The sequence below is a fragment of the Dama dama genome, chromosome 9, assembly GCF_033118175.1.
Source record: "Dama dama isolate Ldn47 chromosome 9, ASM3311817v1, whole genome shotgun sequence".
NCBI classification, from domain to species: domain Eukaryota; kingdom Metazoa; phylum Chordata; class Mammalia; order Artiodactyla; family Cervidae; genus Dama; species Dama dama.
Genome location: NC_083689.1, coordinates 22,204,152 through 22,226,103, shown reverse-complemented (window position 1 = coordinate 22,226,103; position 21,952 = coordinate 22,204,152). Strand labels below are relative to the sequence as shown.

The 21,952-nt window shown below is 46.1% G+C and overlaps 2 protein-coding genes across 7 annotated transcripts in view; one reads left to right on the top strand and one right to left on the bottom strand.

Annotated features, from left to right (window-relative positions):
- Positions 1-20,952, bottom strand: part of SAFB2 (scaffold attachment factor B2) — a 29,112-nt gene extending 8,160 nt beyond the window's left edge. Inside the window, exons 1-13 of the mRNA XM_061150604.1 lie at positions 20,675-20,952; positions 19,479-19,563; positions 15,453-15,517; positions 15,161-15,364; positions 12,837-12,899; positions 12,108-12,135; positions 10,666-11,176; positions 10,188-10,237; positions 9,485-9,585; positions 6,751-6,900; positions 6,550-6,662; positions 2,923-3,053; positions 1,543-1,634 (exon numbers count right to left, since the gene is read on the bottom strand). Coding sequence (XP_061006587.1) covers positions 1,543-1,634; positions 2,923-3,053; positions 6,550-6,662; positions 6,751-6,900; positions 9,485-9,585; positions 10,188-10,237; positions 10,666-11,176; positions 12,108-12,135; positions 12,837-12,899; positions 15,161-15,364; positions 15,453-15,517; positions 19,479-19,563; positions 20,675-20,860 — 1,779 coding nt within the window. The 5' untranslated portion in view covers positions 20,861-20,952. The remainder of the gene's footprint in view (positions 1-1,542; positions 1,635-2,922; positions 3,054-6,549; positions 6,663-6,750; positions 6,901-9,484; positions 9,586-10,187; positions 10,238-10,665; positions 11,177-12,107; positions 12,136-12,836; positions 12,900-15,160; positions 15,365-15,452; positions 15,518-19,478; positions 19,564-20,674) is intronic.
- A 177-nt stretch (positions 20,953-21,129) lies between these two features.
- The window catches only part of SAFB (scaffold attachment factor B), a 60,752-nt gene continuing 59,929 nt past the window's right edge, over positions 21,130-21,952 (top strand). For 3 of the 6 annotated variants that reach the window (XM_061150595.1, XM_061150596.1, XM_061150593.1), the window contains exon 1: positions 21,156-21,489. In XM_061150595.1, coding sequence (XP_061006578.1) covers positions 21,301-21,489 — 189 coding nt within the window. In that variant the 5' untranslated portion in view covers positions 21,156-21,300. Of the gene's footprint in view, positions 21,490-21,952 lie in introns of all 6 variants that reach the window. The other 3 variants (XM_061150598.1, XM_061150594.1, XM_061150599.1) reach the window with 2 other exon arrangements.

The following is a 21,952-nucleotide window of genomic DNA, read 5'->3' as shown; positions in this document are numbered from 1 at the left end:
AAGTGGCATACCCACAAATGCTGCATCCAGACGGGACGTGGAGACATTCAAGTGTCCGTCAACAGGGGACTTGGTCAGAATGACCGCGGTACATCCACAGCTCAGTAATAAAGCTTTACAAGGAAAAGGACAGCCCCGCACCCCCAAACACACACACCTGGATGGATTTCAGGGATACTATGCTGAGGGCAAAGACCAATCTCAAGGTCACGGTTGTATGATTTCATCTACATACATTCTCAAGACACCATGCTGGTGACAAAAAACCAGTTACAGGCTTCCAGCGTTGGGGATGGACTGGTGGGGTGGGGCAATGTTACAGGGGTATCCAGGAGATCTTTGTGCTGAGGGACCAGGTATGCACGTGGACTGAAGTGGCAGGACTCAAGTCTACACTGGTGACAAAGTGTCCTGGTGCTGCCCCCACCTCCACACAGTTAACTAGGACAAAAACCACTGGGCAGGTTCCTAGGACCTCTGTACTATCTCTGACAACTTTCTATGAATCTGTAATCACTTCAAAATTTGAACTTTAAAAAAAAAAAAAAATTGAACTTTAAAGCCGACCTGTGTATGTCTCATGCATAAAGCTCCACAAGTCAGCACAGACGTGCACAGCAGCAAGTCCCAGGAGGCCCAGGCCCCACGGTGTTGTACGTGTAGACATGCAAGTGGCGGGTGCATCTGCCACTGAGAGGGGCCCATGCAGAGTAGAGGCCTCCGCTTTGCTTACCTCATCTCTTTCTGTACTGGTTGTATTTCTCATCAAGTTTACATTTTTATTTAGCATCACAGTTATCTGGCTGGTGAGATTATTGGCCTTCCTTGGTTCTTCTCTGTATTTTACGATTCTGCTCAGGGGAACACAGCACTGGGAACTGCCGCTTTATGGACCCCAAGTGCTCATTTCAAAATTAAGCCTCAGCATCATAAAGTGCTCCTGGGTGAACGCTGCTAGCTCTGTACTCACTAAGAGGGCACTGCTCTCCTCGCTAATGTTTTAGTTACAACCTTCAGCTGGGAAGCAAAGGGTTCAGTTTGCCAGAGTAGAAAGAGTAAAACAAGAAGCAATAAGCTTGTCCTGTGGTTCAGGCCACATAGGCAACAGGGCTCACTCTCTGATCACAGAAAAGAGGCAGGTGGGCCCAACTTGTCTTTTTGGTTAATTTAATAAAAAACTAGAAAAACAGCTGCAGAAAATGAACAGAACCTGCCTTCCAGCCTGACAAGCCCTAGGCCTTGCCCATTTTATCCAGTTCATGAATCATCTCTCCTGGAAGATGGTATAGAATAATAGGATTGGCAAAGGGTCAACACGTTTATGGGCTGCAAACACAGTTACGGATTGTTTTAGAGTAAGTTTCAGAACCTAATCTGTGTGTGTGCACAGTCTAGTTATTAATAGCAACATGTCTCCTTAGTACTTCAAAGAACCTTAACATTTCAAGGGTGAAACAACGTTCTTCTCGTAACACAAATCAATGTGGTCGTTAAACCATCACTGGAACCGGCCGGACTCAAGAGGGCAGGGGCAATACTCACTCTCTCTTTTGACCTGCTTGTGGTTTTCACACTGATGACAGGCTCCCCTTTGGATTTGTCCATTACAACAGTTCGTTCCATTCCTCTGCTTCCTTCAGGAAAAAACACACCGTCTATGGACACATGTCGACACCCTCCCTCCCTGACCACAGGCAGGCCCCAGGCTGACTGGGGGCTCTGGACACGCCTTCCACGGACTGCTGCTAAGCTCTGGAGCCTTGGTGCCCTCACTTGCCTCTCCGATGCGAGAAAAAGCGCTGCTGACATGGCAACATTGGGTGTGAGGTGGCTGGTGTCCCCCGACTGGCCTTTACTCATCTGGGGTGATCTGTTCGAATCTTATGGCGTAAAAGAGGATCAAAGTGCATTCTGCAATATGGGTGCAAACATTTGCCACCTGCAGGCTTCCTTCACCCCCACAATAAACCCCAGCAGCTTCAAGGAGAACCCACTTGGATGTGTGTTCCGCCCACACATCTTGGGGAGCTCTGCACAACCCAAGGCCCCATATAGATGCTGCCTGCGGGCTCATGCGCCCTGCCAGATGGATGAGCTCCCCTCATTCATCTCCCAAAATGAAGGCTTCCAAACTGATTTTCCCTCAATGACACAATTAGCAGGCTCTAACCACCCCAACAATTACTGATTTAGGGACATTTACAATACTTGAGGAACATTTTAAAAAACATGCCTCTCTTGAAACTGCTGGCAAATTACCCCAAACACTTGAGATGTAACTTGTAATGTGCTGTACCAAATTCCCAGGCTCCAGATGGCTGGGTTTTGTTTGTTTTATTGGGTGGGGGGGAGGGGAGGAAAGGGGGAGGGTGCACATGTTGGTTTTACTTTAACAAAGTGCTCTGTGGACTCATGCAAACCCGGTCAGAGCACAATCAACTTTGATAAAATGACAACAGAGGTGGCGTGCCCCAAGTGTGGCTGCTGCCAATGGGTGTACATCCTCTGAGGTTTCCATTTTCTATTTTTTTCTTTTTTTTAAACTACATCTAGTTTTAACATAAATGCAGAAAAAATTTGGTGACAGAAGAGCAGAATCTCATGGAATCAGTCACAGGAACCCAGGACATCTGGCTCTTGCAAATCCCACACTTTATTCTGCCAGAGACTCAGGAAAAGCAAATACCCAGGTCACTGAGCCACCAATAAACACAGACCTTGACCAGGAAAGCTCTAGATCTCTGATGCTGCAGAGAAACTCCCTTCAGCCACTTCATCACCTAGGCTCTGGTGCTCTCAGCGCTTCCTGTACACAGCTCAGCTCAGCTCAGCAAAGGGCACTTACTGGGCCCTCGCTCCACATGCCTACTCTCCACCCTTGCCATCTCTTCCCGTCTTGTCAACACAAGACAGACTCATCACCTGATTTCGTGACTCTGGACCGATTTTCAGGTCCTGATTTCAGCTCATTTTCATCTTTCTCTTCCTTTTTAATGTCTTCAGGCTCTTTTTCCTCCTTTTTCTCCATCTTCTCTTCCTTCTTAATGATGGTTCTGTGCACACAGAAACAAAGTTACTACACCCGAGCTCCTGAGAGTCCCACAGGAGCAGGTCATACCTCCACACACAGCAAACCTGCCGGCTGGTAGTCAAAGGGGTAGAAATAATTGAAAACCATGGGAAAGATAATACCCTCTTCAGATATAGCCCCTTCCCAGTTAAGTTCCCTGCTACACCTAGAAACCTGTTGGATGACACTGAAGGCTCACAGGGTGTTTTTCCCAAATGCTAAATGCACCAGTACATCAACAGACCCACAAGCAGACATAAGAAACATTCCAACTGTATAGAAAAGCCTGTTAAAGACTAATTTCAAATGCTTCCTTCTGTATTTGTGGAATATTATTTTTAACTTTTGTAGGAAAAAACACTTTTCCCAGTAAGTAGAGTGTAAAACCGAATGGAGGTTCAGCACAGGATGGGTGGTGCCTGCCGCATGAAGCAGTGGTTCCCACCCAGACCACCGCACACCACACTCCCGGGGAGGTACAGTGGCATGGGACGTGCCAGCAAACATGAAAACCATTAGTACTATTTCAACTGAAGGCAACTTCCTGCTAAGCAGTCAAAATACATCACGGCTGCCATTCAAACATGTCTCCTATATCCTCTACTGGTGTTCGTCTCAGTCCATGCTTACTGAATGCCCACTGCATGCTAGGGTCCAGGCTGGGAAAACCAGCCCCCATGAGGTCTGCTAACAGGCACCCCCTGCCCTCTCTTCCCACCAACCAGGCAGTGTGGGAGGCCCGAGGAACCCTCTCCCAGGTGCCCCTCAGTTCACCCTTCCTTCCTCCCAAACTTCACACACGAAGCTGTCATCTTTAATCAGAACCATTCACTGTAAATGCTTGTAACATACTACTTTCCCTTTAAAATACAAAACACTATAGATACAGCTCAAGTCTGCACCCGGAGACAGGCACCATGGATGCCTTTACTGTCAATCACATGGCTCCGCCTCTCCTGGCTTTATATGCATGTTCCTATAACCATGACGCCCTTCAGTGATGCTCTAGGTTTCTTAAGACTGACACAGCAGGATGGTCCTTGTGCTGCTCTATCACACCTTCCAACCCATGCTCTGCCCGTCAAGCTGTCTAGACACACTGCACAGATGTGGGTCCTTTCGCCTGCTGCACCACAGTCCTCTGTTATTCACTTGGTTCTCCTCTGACAGACTAGAGATTGCTTCCTGGTCACTATGTGACTGCAAGAGAAGTCCCCAGGAAATGCCTTTGACATGCTTCTTCCACTCTTTGTGTGGGAATCCTCTCCCTCCCAGCAGACCTAAAAAACATCTTGAAAGGGAGATCCCTCCTACTTGTTCCAGACTCACATGCCACCTCCTAGACACAAAGGGACTTCTCAGTATCACAAAGTTAAGTGATTTCTTTTCTTCTTCTATTTTTTTTTTTTTTTAGTTGCACTGTGTGTCTTGTGGGATCTTAGTTCCCTGGCAAGGGACTGAACCTGGGCCACTGGCAGTAAAAACATAAGAGTCCTAACCACTGGACCACCAAGGAATTTCCTAAAAAGCAATTTCTAAAACACTAGATGCATATATACGCCAGAAGTGTCAGCCCTGGGTAGTGGGATTACACTTGACATCTGAGTGCACTTTCTAAATGGTAATTTCATAAAAACTCATCCAAGACCAGCCCCCTCTTCAGGAAATGCTTCTCTATGTCCCTTAGGATGATTACCAAACCTAGAAATTCTCAAAATGAAAGGTCAACAAGGGTGTCCACTGAAGAAAGAGTAATTAAAATCAAATTATAAAATGCTCTAGACCAACTATGTGAAACCAGTCTGGTTTCAAACAACTTAAGCTTGTCACCCAGTTCAGTGCCCCCATATGGGGGAAAGACCCCTGCTTGCCACAGGCCCATACCACTCCTTTCCCAGCTGTGCCTCCTTCCACCCAGAGCACAGACCTCACAGCATCATTCCAGTGGCTGTGGAATCCGCCAGACAAGGGCTCACTAAGGGGGCTTGCACTCCCTGCCTCGCCCTCATGGCTTCCCCTGTTCTACCAGAATCGGTTTTCAGCACCACTGACAGGAAGTGTCTCTTCGAAGAAGCTGCCAATAAAATTACCATCTCACCCCTAATACAAAAAGGCTCACCTGACATGCATTTCTCCAGGGTTTATGAATTCCAATTTGGCTATTTCATTTCCAATGAAGATCAACAAGAATATCTTTAAAAACTAAGTTTAACTTATGAATATAATTTTGCCCCTAAGCATGTTTACTTAACTATAAATTTTCTTACATGAAAAAAAAAAGGAGAGAAGAATGAAATTACAGAAGACTGACATTCTCAGCAAAGGATTCAACTTTTAGAGTGTGAGTGGACCTAGAAATGAACATAAATTGTGCTGCCAATACAAACTCATGGCAGATACTTTACCTTCTGAGAGGGGCACCCTGTCAGGCACGTCAACAGTCTACCTCCTCAAAAGAGATAAACCTATTATTTTGATAAAAGTATCAACAGGGAACGCCTGCTTTGAAAGATCTGTCCTTGTTTTCATCTTGATTAAAGATGCAGATCACCTCCTTTATAAAAATAGTACCTCAGACCTGCAGTTCCCAAACTAAGGTCCAAGGTACACCAGGATGGGTCAACTCACAAGTGCCCTGGGATATTTTAAATTTTGGAAACAAAGAAAATTGGCTATATGTCAGATGCTAGGTGAACTAGGAGCTTTTGGTTACTCATCTCAGTATGAAATCAGGCTATACTCCTTTGGGTAACACTGGCTTTGCAAAGCTGGGCTTCTGCAGTTACTGTGATAAAATGTAAGAACTGCACAAAAATCAATGTGGATCAGTAAAGATTTCAAGGTTTGCAAGGCTATGCAACAGCTCAGAATGTCAAAAATGAAGTAAAAATACAGCTGATTCTTGAACAACGTGGGGGTTGGGGTGCTGATCCATCACATAGTCAAAAATCAACTTATAATTTCATAATCAGCCCTTCCTATCCACATGGTTCCACATCTGCAGTTTCAATCAACTCTGGCCCCACAGTGCTGTTGTTATTTACTCCTGAGAAAGCTCCCCGTGTAAGTGGACTCACTCAGTTCAAATCTGCCTTGCCAAAAGGCCTTTCAGTCTGTCATTTGTTTCAACAGATAACTAACCTGTTTGAACATAAATCTTTGTGCTGTGCTCAACCGTGTCTGACTCTTTGCAACCCCATGAACTGCATGCAGCCTGCCAGACTCCTCTGTCCATGAGAATTTCCAAGCAATACTGGAGTGGCTTATTTCCTCCTCCAGGGGATCTTCCTGACCCAGTGATCGAACCCACATCTCCTGTATTGGCAGGTGGATTCTTTATCACAGCAAATCGCTGGCTGAGCGATTTGAACATGAATATTAAGATGCAAGAACCACCTGAGATTTAAATGAGGAGCTGGTGACCCTGCGGCTGCCACTTGCCATCCTCCCAAGAGAAACATTTTTTAAAAGCACCTTACTTTTCAACTTTGATCTCCACTGAATGATGTCTGTCAACACTAGACAATTTTTCCTTCTTCACTTCGCACTCTTTTCTGTCAGACAGCTTTTTCCCAGAAGGTTCGTTTTTGGCCTAAAACACAGCATAGATAGAAATGGCTCAGGGATCAGGTCTTCTGGCCTGTGAATCCTGCAAGTTCCAGCAGCAAGGATGGCCTTACCTTCTCAACAGAGATCATCCTTCCGTGAAGCTCAGTTCTGTGGAGATGGCTGATACACTTTGTGGCCTCATCAGATGTTGACATGGTGACAAACCCATAGCACCGGGCCCCAGGACTTCGGGCATTGGTCACCACTTTGGCTCCAACAACCTTCATGAGAAAGGGTACTCTTACTTTCTCATAAAAATAACTACACTATGTGTCAAAAATTACCAGCAATTAATTGATTGTCAGAATTATTTCTACTTGTTTGCACTTTTCTGAAATTGTTGTTCCTTGCAAGGATTTATTAAAGTACTTCTAATTAATCCTGACCTATCAAAATACAATTGCTTTTGATACAAGATCAGCTCTCACAATGACAGTATAAATAAAAAAAGCTAAAGACAGACATCAGTAACCACAACTTCAGTAACCTCGAGACAAATGAAACTGGAAATACAAGATGCAGCAAAAGAAGTTCTAAGGGGCAAGTTCACTGTGATGAATGCCCACACCAAGACACAAGAAAAAATTCTAACAGACATTGAAAGGAATCAGAATGCAAACTAGCCACATATACCAGATACAGCTTATTAGCCATATATCATTAAAAACATGTAATGCAAAATCAAGCAGATAAAACAGGTACAAGCCACCCCCCTCCCAAAAAAACAACAGAGCACAGAGCAAGATGACAGATTTAAAGCCCACCATACCAATGCTTGTGTCAAATGTAAATATTCCCAAAGGACATTCAAAGCGAGGGTCGGGACACACAAAAAGCCTGAGACACGTGAGCCTGGGCTTCAGGCTCTGACCTCCTCTGACTCAGTTGGTCAACGAGAACAAGTTCGCTCCTCTCTCTGGACCTCACTGTATCCAGCTACAAGATGGTGAGGAGACCCATGCTCCCTAGGGTTCCAGCAGACCTGACACTCATGGTTTTCCACATGGGGATAGAAAACCACTGCCCAGGCTGCAGAGGACAGCCCCGATATGTCCAAAGCACCCCATACAGGGCCTAAAGGGAAAGAGCCTCTGCTGAGAGGAACACAGATGTCAGTTCTCACATCAGAGATGAAGTTCTGCCTTCTCCCCTCTCCTCAAGGTGAGGGGCTGGGTCATTTGAGCATTCCATCCAACTAATTAGCCATGCCAAGGTTATCACTTCTGATGGCAGGTAAGCCCAAGTGAGAACAGACGCCACCGAAAGCGCCCAGTTCCCTGTTGGCGCCCCTTCCCCAATTCCCTCCCCCAGCCATCAAGCTCCTTGCAGATCAAGCCTCTGTCTGCATACCCAGTTCCACTGCAGGGCCTTCCTGAGTCCTGCTGCCCAGGCCCAACGGCCAGGCATACTCAACGCTTGGGCCTTGGCTTAAACGTCACATCCTCAGTGATAATCACTGAGTCCACCTTTCAAGTCTAAATTAGATATTTCTACCATGCAAGGATGGCAGGCGGTAATCTTCAATATACTTAAAAATAAATACATATGACATGTTGCAGTAAGTTATTTTCCACCGGATATAAGACTTACAACAATGCCTTGTTATCTGTTTCAGCTTTACAATCAGTTAAAGTCATTCAGTCATGTCTCTTTGAGACCCCATGGACTATACTGTCCATGCAATTTTTCAGATAGAATACTGCAGTAGGTAGCCTTTCCCTTCTCCAGGGCATCTTCCCAGCACAGGGATTGAACCCAGGTCTCCCTCATTGCAGACGGATTCTTTACCAGCTGAGACACAAAGGAAGCCGAAGAACACTGGAGTGGGTAGCCTATCCCTTCTCCAGCGGATATTCCCAACCCAGGAATCAAACCAGAGTCTCCTGCATTGTAAGTGGATTCTTTACCAACTGAGTCATCAAGAGAAGCTCAGTGACTGATTGTAAATAAGTGAATAAATAGGTTTTGGCATAGTAGCGTTCTACATCCTTCCAAATGCTTCTTCAGGGTCTTGTCCGCTTCAGTCCCTAACTTCTCATCGAGGAACAAAGCCCTGAGTAAAGGAATGATAACTGGGCAGCCAGGATGGCACAGTGGCCTGGAACCCCTGTCACTTCCTGCCGCTGAGTGGTACCCTGCTGACTTCTCCCACCCACCATGGACCCCTGGGAGAACAGGAGACTGCTTCATTAGCTAATTCTAAGACAACAGAATCGTTCTTGAATGTTCCTCAGAAGTTTCTAAATTGTAATATTTTCCTCCTGCCCCATGACCAGGAGTTTATTTATTTTTAAGCCACCATCCTGTTCAAATTCTCCAACTATGTATCTAAGATGCTAGAAGATATATGGAGACCAACTCTTCACTTACTGTTAGGCGAAAAAACTCAGCATGCCGGCTGCCAGTGTTTTTTTTCTAGCTGCTCCACGGCACATGGAATCTTCCCAGATCAGGGATCGAACCTGTGTCCCCTGCATTGGCAGGAAGATTCCTAACTACTAGACTACCAGGAAAGTCGCAGTTTCCAGTTCTGTATTGGCTAAAAGACAGTTTGTTCAAGAGAAGCTGGAAAGCACAGCAGGGACACAGAGACTGCAGTTTACACACCTTCTTTGAGCAGCACCTACAAGCTGTCTGCTCTGCCTACTGTGCACTCTCAACCAGGAGACAAGGTTTACTACCCCACAACTGGTTAGGTTCCACTCACCTCCAAGTTTTTCTTCTTGTCTATTTCTTTTCCCCCAACCGGAAATGAGAAGCAGTATGCCAAGCCCAGGTGAGTGGCAGCACATTAGGGGAGCATACCTTTCCATATTTGCTGAAGAGGTTCTTCAGATCTGTCGCCCGAGTTGTGGAAGACAGTCCACTGACCCATAGATTCCTTCCAGAGCTATTGCTGATTCGACCTGCAGGAGTGAGATGATTATGCTTGGCCTCCTGAGACTGCAGCCCTCTCTTAAACCCTAATGCAATCCAACCTTGATTCCCCTAACTCAAGAATTTAATTACTGCCAACACATGGGACAGAAGACGAAAAATCTAGACCACAAAAACTGAGTTTTCTTACTCGAGGAATAATCACACCTATGTCAGTTACCAACTGATCAGCTCACAACCAAGATAGCAGTTCCTAAAATTCTATCATTTTACAGGTAGAAAAACACCTGTCCTATAGAAGGACTTTCACCATTCCATAAATGACAATCTCAACAAAGACATACATTCAGAAGCTCACCAACATTTAAAAATTAGTCTCTCAAGATACAATTAACTAGCTGATTAGGGAGGGGGGATCGGGATGGGGAATACGTGTAAATCTATGGCTCATTCATATCAATGTATGACCAAAAAAATAAAAATAAAAAAAAAGATACAATTAACTAGCTGATTAATTCCCGTAATCCATTATAAAACCAAGTACTGGATCCAAATTGTGGATTCCTGCAGACCCCTCCCTCCCAAAACAAGGGATCGTTGGTGACTCCCTGACATGTAAGTTGAATCATACCTTTTTCATCTTTAACGATTGGCTTTATATCTTTTTCTTCCTTAAAAGAGCTAGAGATAAAAGTTAGTATTACTCGTACAGGAAAAAATAAAAGAGAACTAAATCAAAAGTGTGGTATGTGCTAAGACTGAATACCTACCAGAAAATTAGTCAGAAATAAAATTTTAACAGGCACCTTTGCAAGCTTATATTGGAAATCTCACCCCCCCAATACAATGTCAGATTCTTAAAAATCAATTCTATTTAGCTGAAGATAACACTTAACAATTTTAAGAGCACAACCATAGCAGGTTGAGGAAAACAAAAGGAACTGAAATCACCCATTAAAAATACACAAAGAGAAATCAAACATTCTTTAGAAGTAAACTACAATTGCATCAGTCTGGCTGGCCAATTGCAGAAACAACAGCTTATGTGTGTCATTAAACGACCAATGAAAAGGAGATAGCGTCTGGTCTAAAACTGAGAAAAAACAAACCTCATTTTCTGATCAGCGCCCTCACTGGCTGAGGACTCTTTAGGAGCCGGAGGGACTTCATTACAAGCTTCAAAAGCAAACTTCTTCACGTCTTCTTTGCTATCCCCGGGGTCCGGGCTTGAGGCTTCCGGGGGCGCTTCCGCGGCCTCCTCGCTACAGGCTTCCGTGTGCTCTGAGGCTTTACTACTCTGCTCAATTGGCTTCTCTAGCCCTACAGGCTCACAGTCCGTCCTCTCGTCATCGCCTGTCTGCTCCACGGGCTCCCTTTTCACTACCGCTAACAGGGTGTCTGCCTTGCTCGACTGAGCGTGTGCTGTTGACTCGTTGGCCAAATCTAAATCACCCTCCTCCGGATGGGCGCTGTCAAAAAGGTCCTCTTCCTCCGCAAGTTTTCTGTCTGGCCCCACGCTACTTGTTTCCTGTGCAAATGGCTGCTCCAGCTCGGAACCTTCTTCTTTTACTGGCTCAGATTTACAAGTTTCCCCCAAAATGTCGAGTATTTTCTCATTTTCTACGGATTTAACAGGAATAGAATGGCACAAGGTTTAATTACCAGGGAAATAAAGCAATCACAAATGCGGAACTGGCACGGCGGCCACACTAACACGAAGAGAACTGCTAGCTACACAGAGATTGGAAAACCCGCGGGTACACAAACTTAACACTGGTTACACTACCTGCACTCTGACCGACTGCTAGAGTAAGCCTCTATGCTACATGGAAGAGAAAAGGCCCCCACAGATTTAAACACCTACAACCGTGTGGCAGCTTCTCGACAGTCTCGTTCGTGTTTTTGTTCAAGTATGGGTCTTCTCCTTATTTTTCCAGTGTCCAAGGTGCTGAATCGAACGCGATCACCATTCAAGGACAGCTCGACCTTCAAATTTCTTTGAATTTCTTTTAACAGGACAGTCCAATAGGAAAATCAGAAATTTCCGCCGGAGGAGACAAAGGCAGTCCAGAAGGGGAACAAACGCTGGGAATTTTCGTGGAGAAACTCTGGTTCCTCTTCTGGAATTCAGTCACTTCTCAGGCAATCAGTGCCCTGACCACCGCTTTGTCCTACCTTCACTGCATTAATCTAAACGACTGCAGCAAATAATACAAGATCTGCTTTATGTGTAGAAACACATGAAGAATCACTGGGGGGGGGGGCGGGGAGGGCGGGCAGGGGAAGTACTTAAATGCCACTCTACATGGTTAGAGAGATGAAAGTCATCACTACATCTCACTTAACATATCTGACCTCCAGAAAGCAGAATAGCACTTCCATAGATCTGGTGAAACGAATGGGTTTCCAATCTCTGATCCTTGTACGATCTGGATTGTCCACCATTAAAATAATTCATAAGACCATAAAAAAGCTTAAAATATATAAACAGCTTTAAAAGAAAAGTGGGAAAACTTTCAAACCATAACTGTTGTGTTTCTCTTATCAGTACCTGGCTCCAACAGAGGTTCTTCAATATCCTATTGAGAAAAAGAAAAGACAAAACTCACAGAGCACTTTAATGTTAGCCCGTCCAGTCCCCCCTTGCAGTTAGGCCTCTGCAATTGGCAACAACTTCCAGTCCAGGCAGAGATCACACAGATGACTGCTCTAGACATCACACCAGATCTGAGAAAAATCTCTCCCAACATGGAACTTTATGTGTAACTGGAATGTGTCAACAAAACCATTTCTCCACCCTGCTGGACAGCTCTCCCTAACTCCACCCTGGACTGAAGACACTAGCTCCTGGGCTTTGGGAGTCCGCTCCACCTATTTCTGCAGCCCTCCACCTCGCTTCCACCTTGTTTTGTCCATCCCTGCAACAGGCCCAAAAGTCTTCTTTACCCTCTTCAACTGGCTAATTTGACTGGCTCGCCAGACCTCAACTCTGACGGAGAAACTCCTCTGGGAAGCCCTCTAGTGTTTATGTCACCCAATCACCTGCACTTCTCCCTTCTGGTTACATTCTCGTTGGTCATTAACACCATGCCCACTAAGCTGCAAACCCTGACCCTGACAATTTAGCTCAACTGCTTATGCTCAGCATCCCGCTTAGGACCAAAGTGCAATGGACTGTTTACACACACACACATGCTCTCTCTCACTCATTCTTTTTCACTGTGGAAAATTCACCACTCATGTCAGGTTTCCAGCCATGCAGAACCAGACAGTAACCTACCGGAGGTACTTTGAAGTCCAATGATGAAGCATCCAAAGTGTTCTCGAAGCCTTCGCCATCAACCTGAAAGAAAAAAATGCCAAGACCACTTTGCAGAGACAGAATTATGAGTGTCAAGGCCCACACCTCACCCCTTTCCAGGCCACCTATAGATGTTTTCTTCACGATGCCAAATGCCACCTGCAAGCCCACTGCTGGATCCCAGTGGCCACCCCTTAGCCACAGGGGATATGTCCCCAAAGTCCAGTGGCTATCTACCACTTCAGACAGCACCAGGCCTTAAACACCATGTTTTCCCACACCAACGGATAGGGAGTACGTACACCATGGATACATTGGACAAAAGCATGCCTTCTGTCCTGGTGAGGGTGGCGCAAGGTCTCATCATGCTACTCCGAAGGGCGTGTAATTTAGAACACCAGAATTGTTTATTTCATCTAATATTTTTAGACCCCAGTTGACCACGGGTAACTGAAACCTCAGAAAGCAAAACCATAGGTAAGGAGGGGATGATGTTACTCTGTTAATCACCTGTCTCCCTGTTTCTAGGCCCGCTCCAGGATCAGGCAGCCCCAGCATCTCTGATAGTGGCTCACAGCAGCTGGCACTCTGTCAGCACCAACCAACTGAATGAACGAACGAGTGAGCAGATTCATTCTCCAGGCAGTTTCCCCACACTGGTGGTCAGCATACACTATCCAGCCTCAGACTTCTGAAGCTGACTCAAAGGGAAAGTGAACTTCACACTCCTCCGATTTCACTTGGTAGCAATTATTTTAAAATAACAATAACCTGGCACTTTCCCCAAGTGTACTTTAAAACAAATATTTAACTTGTTCTTTTTTTTACTATCTACTATACTAAACAAAGGGTTTCCCTGGTAGTGTCTATTCCCAGCTGGCACAGAATCCGCCTGCAATGCAGGAGACCCTGGTTCAATTCCCGGGTCAGGAAGATACCGTAGAGAAGAGATAGGCTACTCACTCCAGTATTCTTAGGCTTCTCTGGTGGCTTAGATGGTAAAGAATCTGCCTGCAATGTGGGTAGACCTGGGTTTGATCCCTGAGTTGATAAGATCCCCTGGAGGAGGGCATGGCAACCTACTCCAGTATTCTTGTCTAGAGAATCCCCATGGACACGGAAGCCTGGTGGGCTGCAGTCCATGGGGTCACAAAGAGTCAGACACGACTGAGTGACTAAGCACAGCACAGCATACTAAAGGAAAACTAGTATCTTAAAGGTTATTAAATTTGAAAGCTTTCTAACTCTTTAAGTGAAATACAAAAATATCCCTAAAGATTTTTTTCTTAGGTTTGAAACTTTTTGGGGGGCGGGGTGGGAAGGGAAGGTCATGCAGCATGCGGGATCTTAGTTCCCCAATCACATACTGAACCCATGCCCCCTGCTCTAGGAGTACAGAGTCCTAACCAATGGACCGCCAGGAAAGTCCCAGGTTTGAAATTTATGACCAGGATGTTTCCATTAACCAAGAAGTCAAGTCTATGCTATGGAAATAATTAACACACAAAAGGATCACATACAGAGAATTAACCAAAGCTCCATGCTAGCCTATGTCAAGCTGTGCCAATGTGTGGAATCTGTGACTTTTGACTTAAAGGTTTAAAGCTCAGTCCTATAAGGGTACTTCTTTTCCAGTTTCAAGCTAGAATGCCTTAAATAAAACCAAACTAAGACAGCTGGGCATGCCAAACTGGTGAGGTTAAACTGGCAACCAGTTCCAGGACCACCAGGAAATTTTATGCCAAAAAGACAAGTGAAAAGCTGGCACTATGATGTTGCTTAAGAGAATTAAAGTCTTCCCTCATACACAGGAAGTTTAACAGTGGATCCCTTTAATTGGAGGGATTCTTCTAGGAGACAAAGACTTTTCTTCACTGTATTTCACATCCTTTAATTAACAACTGTCAACTTATGCATGGAATACATATTTAAACTATCAACAGGATTATCTGCATGGTAAGATTATGAACTGTTTCTGTCTTCTTATCTTTCTATAGTTTTTTTAAACCTCTTTTCTTTTCAAAGAAAATACTTTTAACAGTGTCAGACTTTTGACTTATGCTAAGAACATGTCCCCTACCCAATTACAGAAATAAGCATTACAGAGAAGTTATCTATTAGTTAACATCTGATCTGTGTTGAGTTTAAACGGATGCAATTTACACCAAGATTTAGACACCAAGTGGTGATTTAGCTGCGTGTTATTTAACCAACCATCAGCGTGTTCCGTCTTGGCTGAAGCGCACACAAACAGTGAGGAGCCGCAGGGCTGCAGCATGTTGCACCGCAACTGCGTTACCTACAGCGTGTCCTGTGAACTGAGCCGGGAGCTCCCTCAGCTGCGTGGCCACGTAGACTTTGCTCTCACAAAGGGATTCAAGGATGCTGTCAGTGCCATCCTCCCCGAAGTCTGGAGCAGCGCTGTTCTCAACTTCGGTTTCTTCTAACACATTAACGTCCATCATGTCAATACTCGGCAAACCCTCCAAACTTGCTTCCATATCCTCCTGTAATGAGGGACGACGAAAGGCGTCAACAACTAGGTGGACTGGGATGCAGAGCTCCTGCCGCCCCCTCTGTTGTCATGGCATCTACCTGCCCGTCTCTGGAATCTTCTTCCAGGCCATTGTCTTCAGTGCCTTCCTCTTCTGCCTTTTGTTCTAATAACAGAAAAATTGTTCAGTCAGATAGCACTTGGGTTCTGGCCTTGTAATTAGCTTCTGCAGGACGACACAGCTCAGTCTTGGTGAGAACATGATACAAGGAAGCTGAATGTGACTGTTCGTCTATCACGTACAGTTCTGTCTCAACTGGAACATAAGATCTAGGATTTCTGTAATACCATCAAAGTATTTTGATTCAGCACAAAATATCCAAAGCTTCAAAAGGTTTCCAAACCACTTCAAACTAACACAAACATCCTCAAACAAAAATGAGCAAAGGATTAAAAACAGGCATTTCCCAACGAGTAAATTTAAGAAGTCATGTCCATATAGCACCCAAAGAACTACACCCTAAGAGTGTGTGCTGGACAACAGACCTGTGAGTTCCCCTTCGCTCCACCCACTGCATCAAGCCTCTGGCTTTCTGTCATTCTTCAGCCCAGAAGCTTTCTTCTACTCAAGGTGAAAGGCAAAGGCTACCATAAAGTCTATTTTCACCCTGGGCTCTGTGAATGCAAAAGGACTATTGAGAGTGATACCAGGTATTCCCAATGGGGCTGGAAGGGAAGGAAAGTGGTAACTCTTTGAAGGCAAGTAAAATCTTTGGGCTCCCTATGTTATCAACAGCCTTAAAAATGTACATACCTTTATTCTAGAATTCCCCTTAGGACGTGCAAAACAAAGGTGACCTATTCTAAAGGGCATATACAGACTAATATCCCGAAGAAAAGCAAACCATGGCATGTATGTTTACATGTGGGAGGCGAGTATTGGGGATCAGTGGGGATGTGGGCTCTAACAGGGTGATGCCTGGAGACATTTTTGGTGTTACAACTGGCAGTGCTACAGACACGTAGTGGGCAGTGGCTGCCCAGCACAAAGTAACACAAAGGACAGCACCCTACCACAAAGTTCTCGGTTCAAACTATCAACACTGCTGAGTCTGCAAAATGCTATGGCATACCACTTGCAACTTAAGAAGCCTCAGTCTTTATTTTATAGATGTTTAGTTGGTTTACAATGTTTTGTTAATTTCTGCTGTACAATAATTCAGTTATACGCATATATATATATATATATATATATTCTTTTTCACATCCTTTCCATTATGGCTTATTACAGGATACTGAATACAGTTGCCTGCACTATATAGTAGGACCTTGTTGTTGATCCAACTTATACATGGTAGTCTGCATCTGCTAATCCCAAACCACCACTCCATCACTCTCCCTTCACACCCCACCCTCCACAACCGTAACTGTATGTTTTTGAGTCTGAAGAAACTTCAATCTTTGATTAAAGATGCCAACTGCAATATCCTAAGTATTTCATTTCTCATTATTATCAATGATTACTCAAGAAATGTAGTTTTATTATACACTGAGCTCTTCACATTATTTAATACCCCCTCACAATGCTAGCAGGTTTATTATCTGCATTTGACAGGAGAATTCAGTTCTGCTCCAAAGCAGGGACTCAAAAACGGAGCTGTCCCACCTCCCATTATATCTGAACTGGGCATATCCTTTTGAAACACACTGTTTAAAATGCTTTATAATAATTGCACCCAATTTCTCAAGCCTCAAACAGTAGCTTGAAGTGCCCACGAAGAAGGTACACAGGAGAGAGGCAGACCAAAACACCTCACCAGAAAGCACCCTAAGTGGGAGTGAGAATGAGATAAACTCTGGGCACACAGACTACACCCCAATCTCAAGGGACGGGTCTTGACTAAAAACTGAAGGGTGGGGGAACAGAACAGGGTAATGGCAGAGACAATCCAATTTTAATCCCAAATGTAACCTAATTTAGAATGTTGATCTTTCAAAACACACCCAGTTTTCAGCAATTCTGCCCATTTAGATGAGTTGGGGGAAAGGACTCAAGTTCTGACCTGCAATGAAACTTTCAAAGTTCAGCTTCCTTTCACTTTTGAAAGGCAGTGGTTACTCACGAATTCCCAAAATCAGTCCAACTTTGAGGCGGACTCTGGAAACCCACTGGCTGATGCCTACTAACCTTGAGGACCTAATTTCAACCAGGACACCATGAGGACCTACCACTTTGTATATAACTAACCACATGCCCAGACGCCTCTGGAGAACACACTAGCTCTACAACCTGGAGGAGCTGTTCTCTGCCCCAGGATCTTGGGCTTTGGGGACTTCTGTGAAAAAGAAAGGTACCACTGCCGTTCTAATCCCAACCTGTACTGATACACTCACTTTACACCATGAGTAATCATTATCAAGGGTTCCCTGACACAATGCTAACACCAAGTAGCTTTGAGCTGACCTATGCTTTAACCCACTCAGACATGTATTGGAAGCACTCAACTAAGTTTTTCTAATGATTCAAAGATTCCTTATAGGAACCAAAATCATTTTGATAAGTAAGCCTAACCTCACAGTTTAAAATGAGCACCTAAACACACAAAAGTTTAAACTTTCAGCTGTTCAAAACCAAACTTTCAGATATGGGTAACTCAACAGCAAAGTACAAACAGGCTATCTGTATGTTTGCTGCTATAGACCCATCCCTCATGATTGATTTGTTTCAATGGTCCATGTCTATAGCTGAAATACGGACAGTTTCACAAGCAATGAAAAGGTAACAGTGTTTTAAACGTAAACCCCTTTAAATATAACCTAAGTCAAAAATTTAACCTTTCAAAATACATGCATAAGATTTAAACAGTTCACTGAGTTCTGGAAAAGTCATCCTGCTAGAAAGTCATCTTTTTACTTTCTGAGCAGCTGTATCCCACTGCCTGAAATTAGCACTTCTTTAGGTGAATGGGACATGGACAGCTGTAAAAACTTTTGTGCAGCACCCTTCAAGACAACAAGCCCTTCAAGACAAGTATGGGAGTTGCAAATTATACCATTCTTATCACCAGTAAAGTCTGAAAATGAGAACCACTGTTAGTGAGGTTCCCACGCTTTTGCTGTCAACCATAAAAAGGAAAGGAGCACTGATACATGTTATACTATGGATAAACCTTAAAAACACAATGCTCTGTGAAGGATGCCAGACATGAAAGGACATACGCTGTATGATTTTACTTACATGAAATGTCTAGAATGTGCAAAATCCTTAGAGACAAAACCTCAATTAGATACTGCTGGGGGCAGGGGGATATGGGAACTGACTGCTAATGGGGGATAGGTGATTCTTCTTGAGATGATGAAAATGTTCTAGAACTAAGAGTAGTGATGACCTCATAATCTTGTGAATATACTAAAAAGCACAGCATTATACACTTTAAGTATGTGAATTTTACAGTACATGAATTATATTTAGATTTGAAAAAAAAATCACACTAGTAAAACAGGCAAATGTTCCAACAACCTATTTTGGACCCTAAAGAAGTTGGGTTCTATTGGGTCTCTGCCTGCTGTCATTTTCCTTGGTTTAAGTCCTATTTTTTGAACCAGGAAGACAAGTAGGTGCATGTGGTTTATCAGGTCAGCCGGGGCAGCTTTTAAGACTGTGCCTTACACTAGTTCTTTTTTAATCCTAGAAACAAAAGCTGTAATGTTTTTAACTGTTGCTCAGTCACGAAGTCAAGTTCGACTCTTGAGATCTCATGGAATGCAGCCTGCCAGGCTCCTCTGTCCATGGGATTTTCCAGACAAGAATACTGGAGTGGGTTGCCATTTCCCTCCTCCAAAGGATCTTCCTGAGTCAGGGGTCGAACCCACATCTCCTGCATGGGCAGGTAGGTTCTTTACCGATGAGCCACCGGTATTTTAATTTTACTTGGCACCTACAAATCCTCCCCAGCACCCTGACAGAGTTACACATTAGGTGATAGAAAAGCAAGCTGTTAGATGGAAGACAGTGAGAGCTAAAGGAGCTCTCCTGACTTGAAGGGCTAGAAGAATGGTAAAAAAAGTTTTCTATATAAGCTCTCTTGCTGTAGACACCCCAAGCAGCAATAAGTTAAAGTGGATACCTTTCACGCATCTCTTTGTCTTCTTGCTTGTGGCTTCCAAGGCAATACCAATTTCATCAGGATCCTGCCCTTCTTCCTTAACCGCCTGTTAGGAAGAGGCAAAGTTGACAACACTGTTAAGAGCTGTGGGGCACACACTGCTCTTCCTCTGTAACAATTTCCCAGCAACAAAGGCAACTCTTCCCTGCAAGAAGCAACTCTGTTTTTGCCACATGGGCTGCCAGGTCCCCAGGCAGTAGGTGAACCCAGTACCGCTTGGTTCTCTCTGGGCCCTTCACCCAAAAGAGGCTGGGGCTCCACAGTCAGGGATGATGGAGCTCCAAAATGGTCCCTAATCTCCACACTGTCTCAACTTTAAGTCAACAATGTAACAAACAGGCTACACTTGGTCTGGCAGTGGGTAAAGGGCTGAGCACTGCTCAACAGTACACCTTTGACCCAGGGCAGGGAAGAACACAGAACATCCTGGGTAGTGGGGGAGGCTGGTGGTTCAAGGCGACAGGGTCTTCTTACCCGTGCCTGGGGACTCCCCGGTGAATTCACCAGGTTCCTACTCTCAAGAGCCTGATTCCATGAGAGATGACCACCCGCCATACCCAATTTTGTGTTAAACGCTGCGAAGTGGGACAATGAACACAGGATGGTGCGATACAGGAAGTCATGGACTCGGAGCAAGTCTTCATTTGGGGGGGGGGGGGCGCGGAGGCGACATCTCAAGACAGACCCCAAAATGACAACAAAGCACCAGCCAGATGGAGACCTAGGAGAGAAGCCGCCAGGTGCAGGGCACGGTGAACGCAAACGTCCTGGGGCAAAAACGGGCACATCTCCCCTTCCCGGGCAATGGCAAAGGTTCTTCAATCATCTGCTCCGTAGGGGAGGAAACTGAGGCGCTGAGAGGGGACAGCACCTGTCCAAGGTCACACAATCCTGGGAAAAGTCCAGGGGCTACCCTACGACTAAGACGGGCTTTCAGAATACTGAGATGACTGAATGGAAGCAGGCAACAAGGCGCAGAGAGGGGCGGTGTCGGGCCAAGGTCACACAGCCGACCCGAGGTTCCTGACAGTTCGGACCAGAGTTTACAACGAGAGATGCAGGCCGGGGGCGCCTCGCACTAGGGAGTCGCAGTGACAGGCCCGCAGGGGGGCGTTACTTGGTCTCTGGCGGCACCCCAGGGCCCCGGGTCGCCTCACCTTCTTGAGCCGCTCCATCAGGACGCTCTTGTTGCCGCCCGTGTCCAGGTTCCTCTTCTTCAGCTCCGCCCGCAGGTCGATCACCCTCAGGTCGCTGAGTCGCCGCGTCCCGACCTCTGAGACGCCCGAGACGACAGCGGCCGTGCCAGAACCCGAGTCGCTGGACCCTGCCAGAGTCTCCGCCATCCCGGGTGTGCTGTCCCCGCCAACTACTGCCCACACCGCCGGCGGCTGTAGCGGCTCTGAGCACAAAATGGCGCCGCCAGAGAGGAAAACGCACTCGCTTCCTCCCGCCCCCTTTTCCGGCTGCGCACGCGCGCCTCCCGAATAGGCATTCTTAGCCGCAGTCGGTCGCTCGCGCGTCAACCAACCGCAGGCCCTCAGCAACAGCGCGCAGGCGCTATAACTGCTGTACGCATGCGTCTCGGCAGTTCGCGGCGGGAGTACTACGCAAGAGCAGAAGCGGCACCGGGCGTTGAACCCGCGCCGGGTACGCCTGCGCAGAAGAGAGTAACGCCGAAGCAGTCGGAACGGTTCTCTCACAGGCGGCGCAAGTTCGTCCTGGGAGCTGTGGTAAATCCGGCCCAGTTCTGCGCGAAGTGATCGGCAGAGCCAGGGCCCCTAGAATGGCGGAGTCTCTGTCCGGCTTAGGCGATTCTGGTGCGGTGGGCGCAGCGGTTCTGAGCTCCGCCTCGTCGGAGATCGGGACGCGGCGCCTCACCGACCTTAGGGTGATCGATCTGCGGGCGGAGCTGAAGAAACGGAACCTGGACTCGAGCGGCAACAAGAGCGCTTTGATGGAGCGACTTAGAAAGGTAGAGCTGGGACCCTGGGGGTGGGTAGGAGGTGGGCCGGGGAACCCTAGCGGCCGCGAAAAGGGGCCTCCTGGCCTCGGGTCCCGCCCCCCCGGTCCCGTTTGCGGCCTGCCCAGGACCTCTTCCCGCTTCTCTCAGGCCCGAGCGGCATCGCCGATCCCTGGCCGGCCCAAGTTCAAAGCCCAGCGCTGCATCGAGGCAAGAACAAGAAAATCTCGACGCGAACGGGGGAAGTTTGAGGTGGCGGGTGACATCGGCCGAGAGCTTGTGTTATCCGCATCAGCCCCTGCTTTTTAGGGTTTCCCTCGGCTGCTTTCATCCCTCGGGTCTTATCCATCCCGAGAGTGGACGCAGAACCTGAAATGGTCGCTCCTCCCGGGGAGTCAGGGGACTCGGCTGGGGAGGGGAGGTCGAGATTTGAACCCAGACCGGGCGATTTTCTGATCGTGTGCTGGTTGCGGGG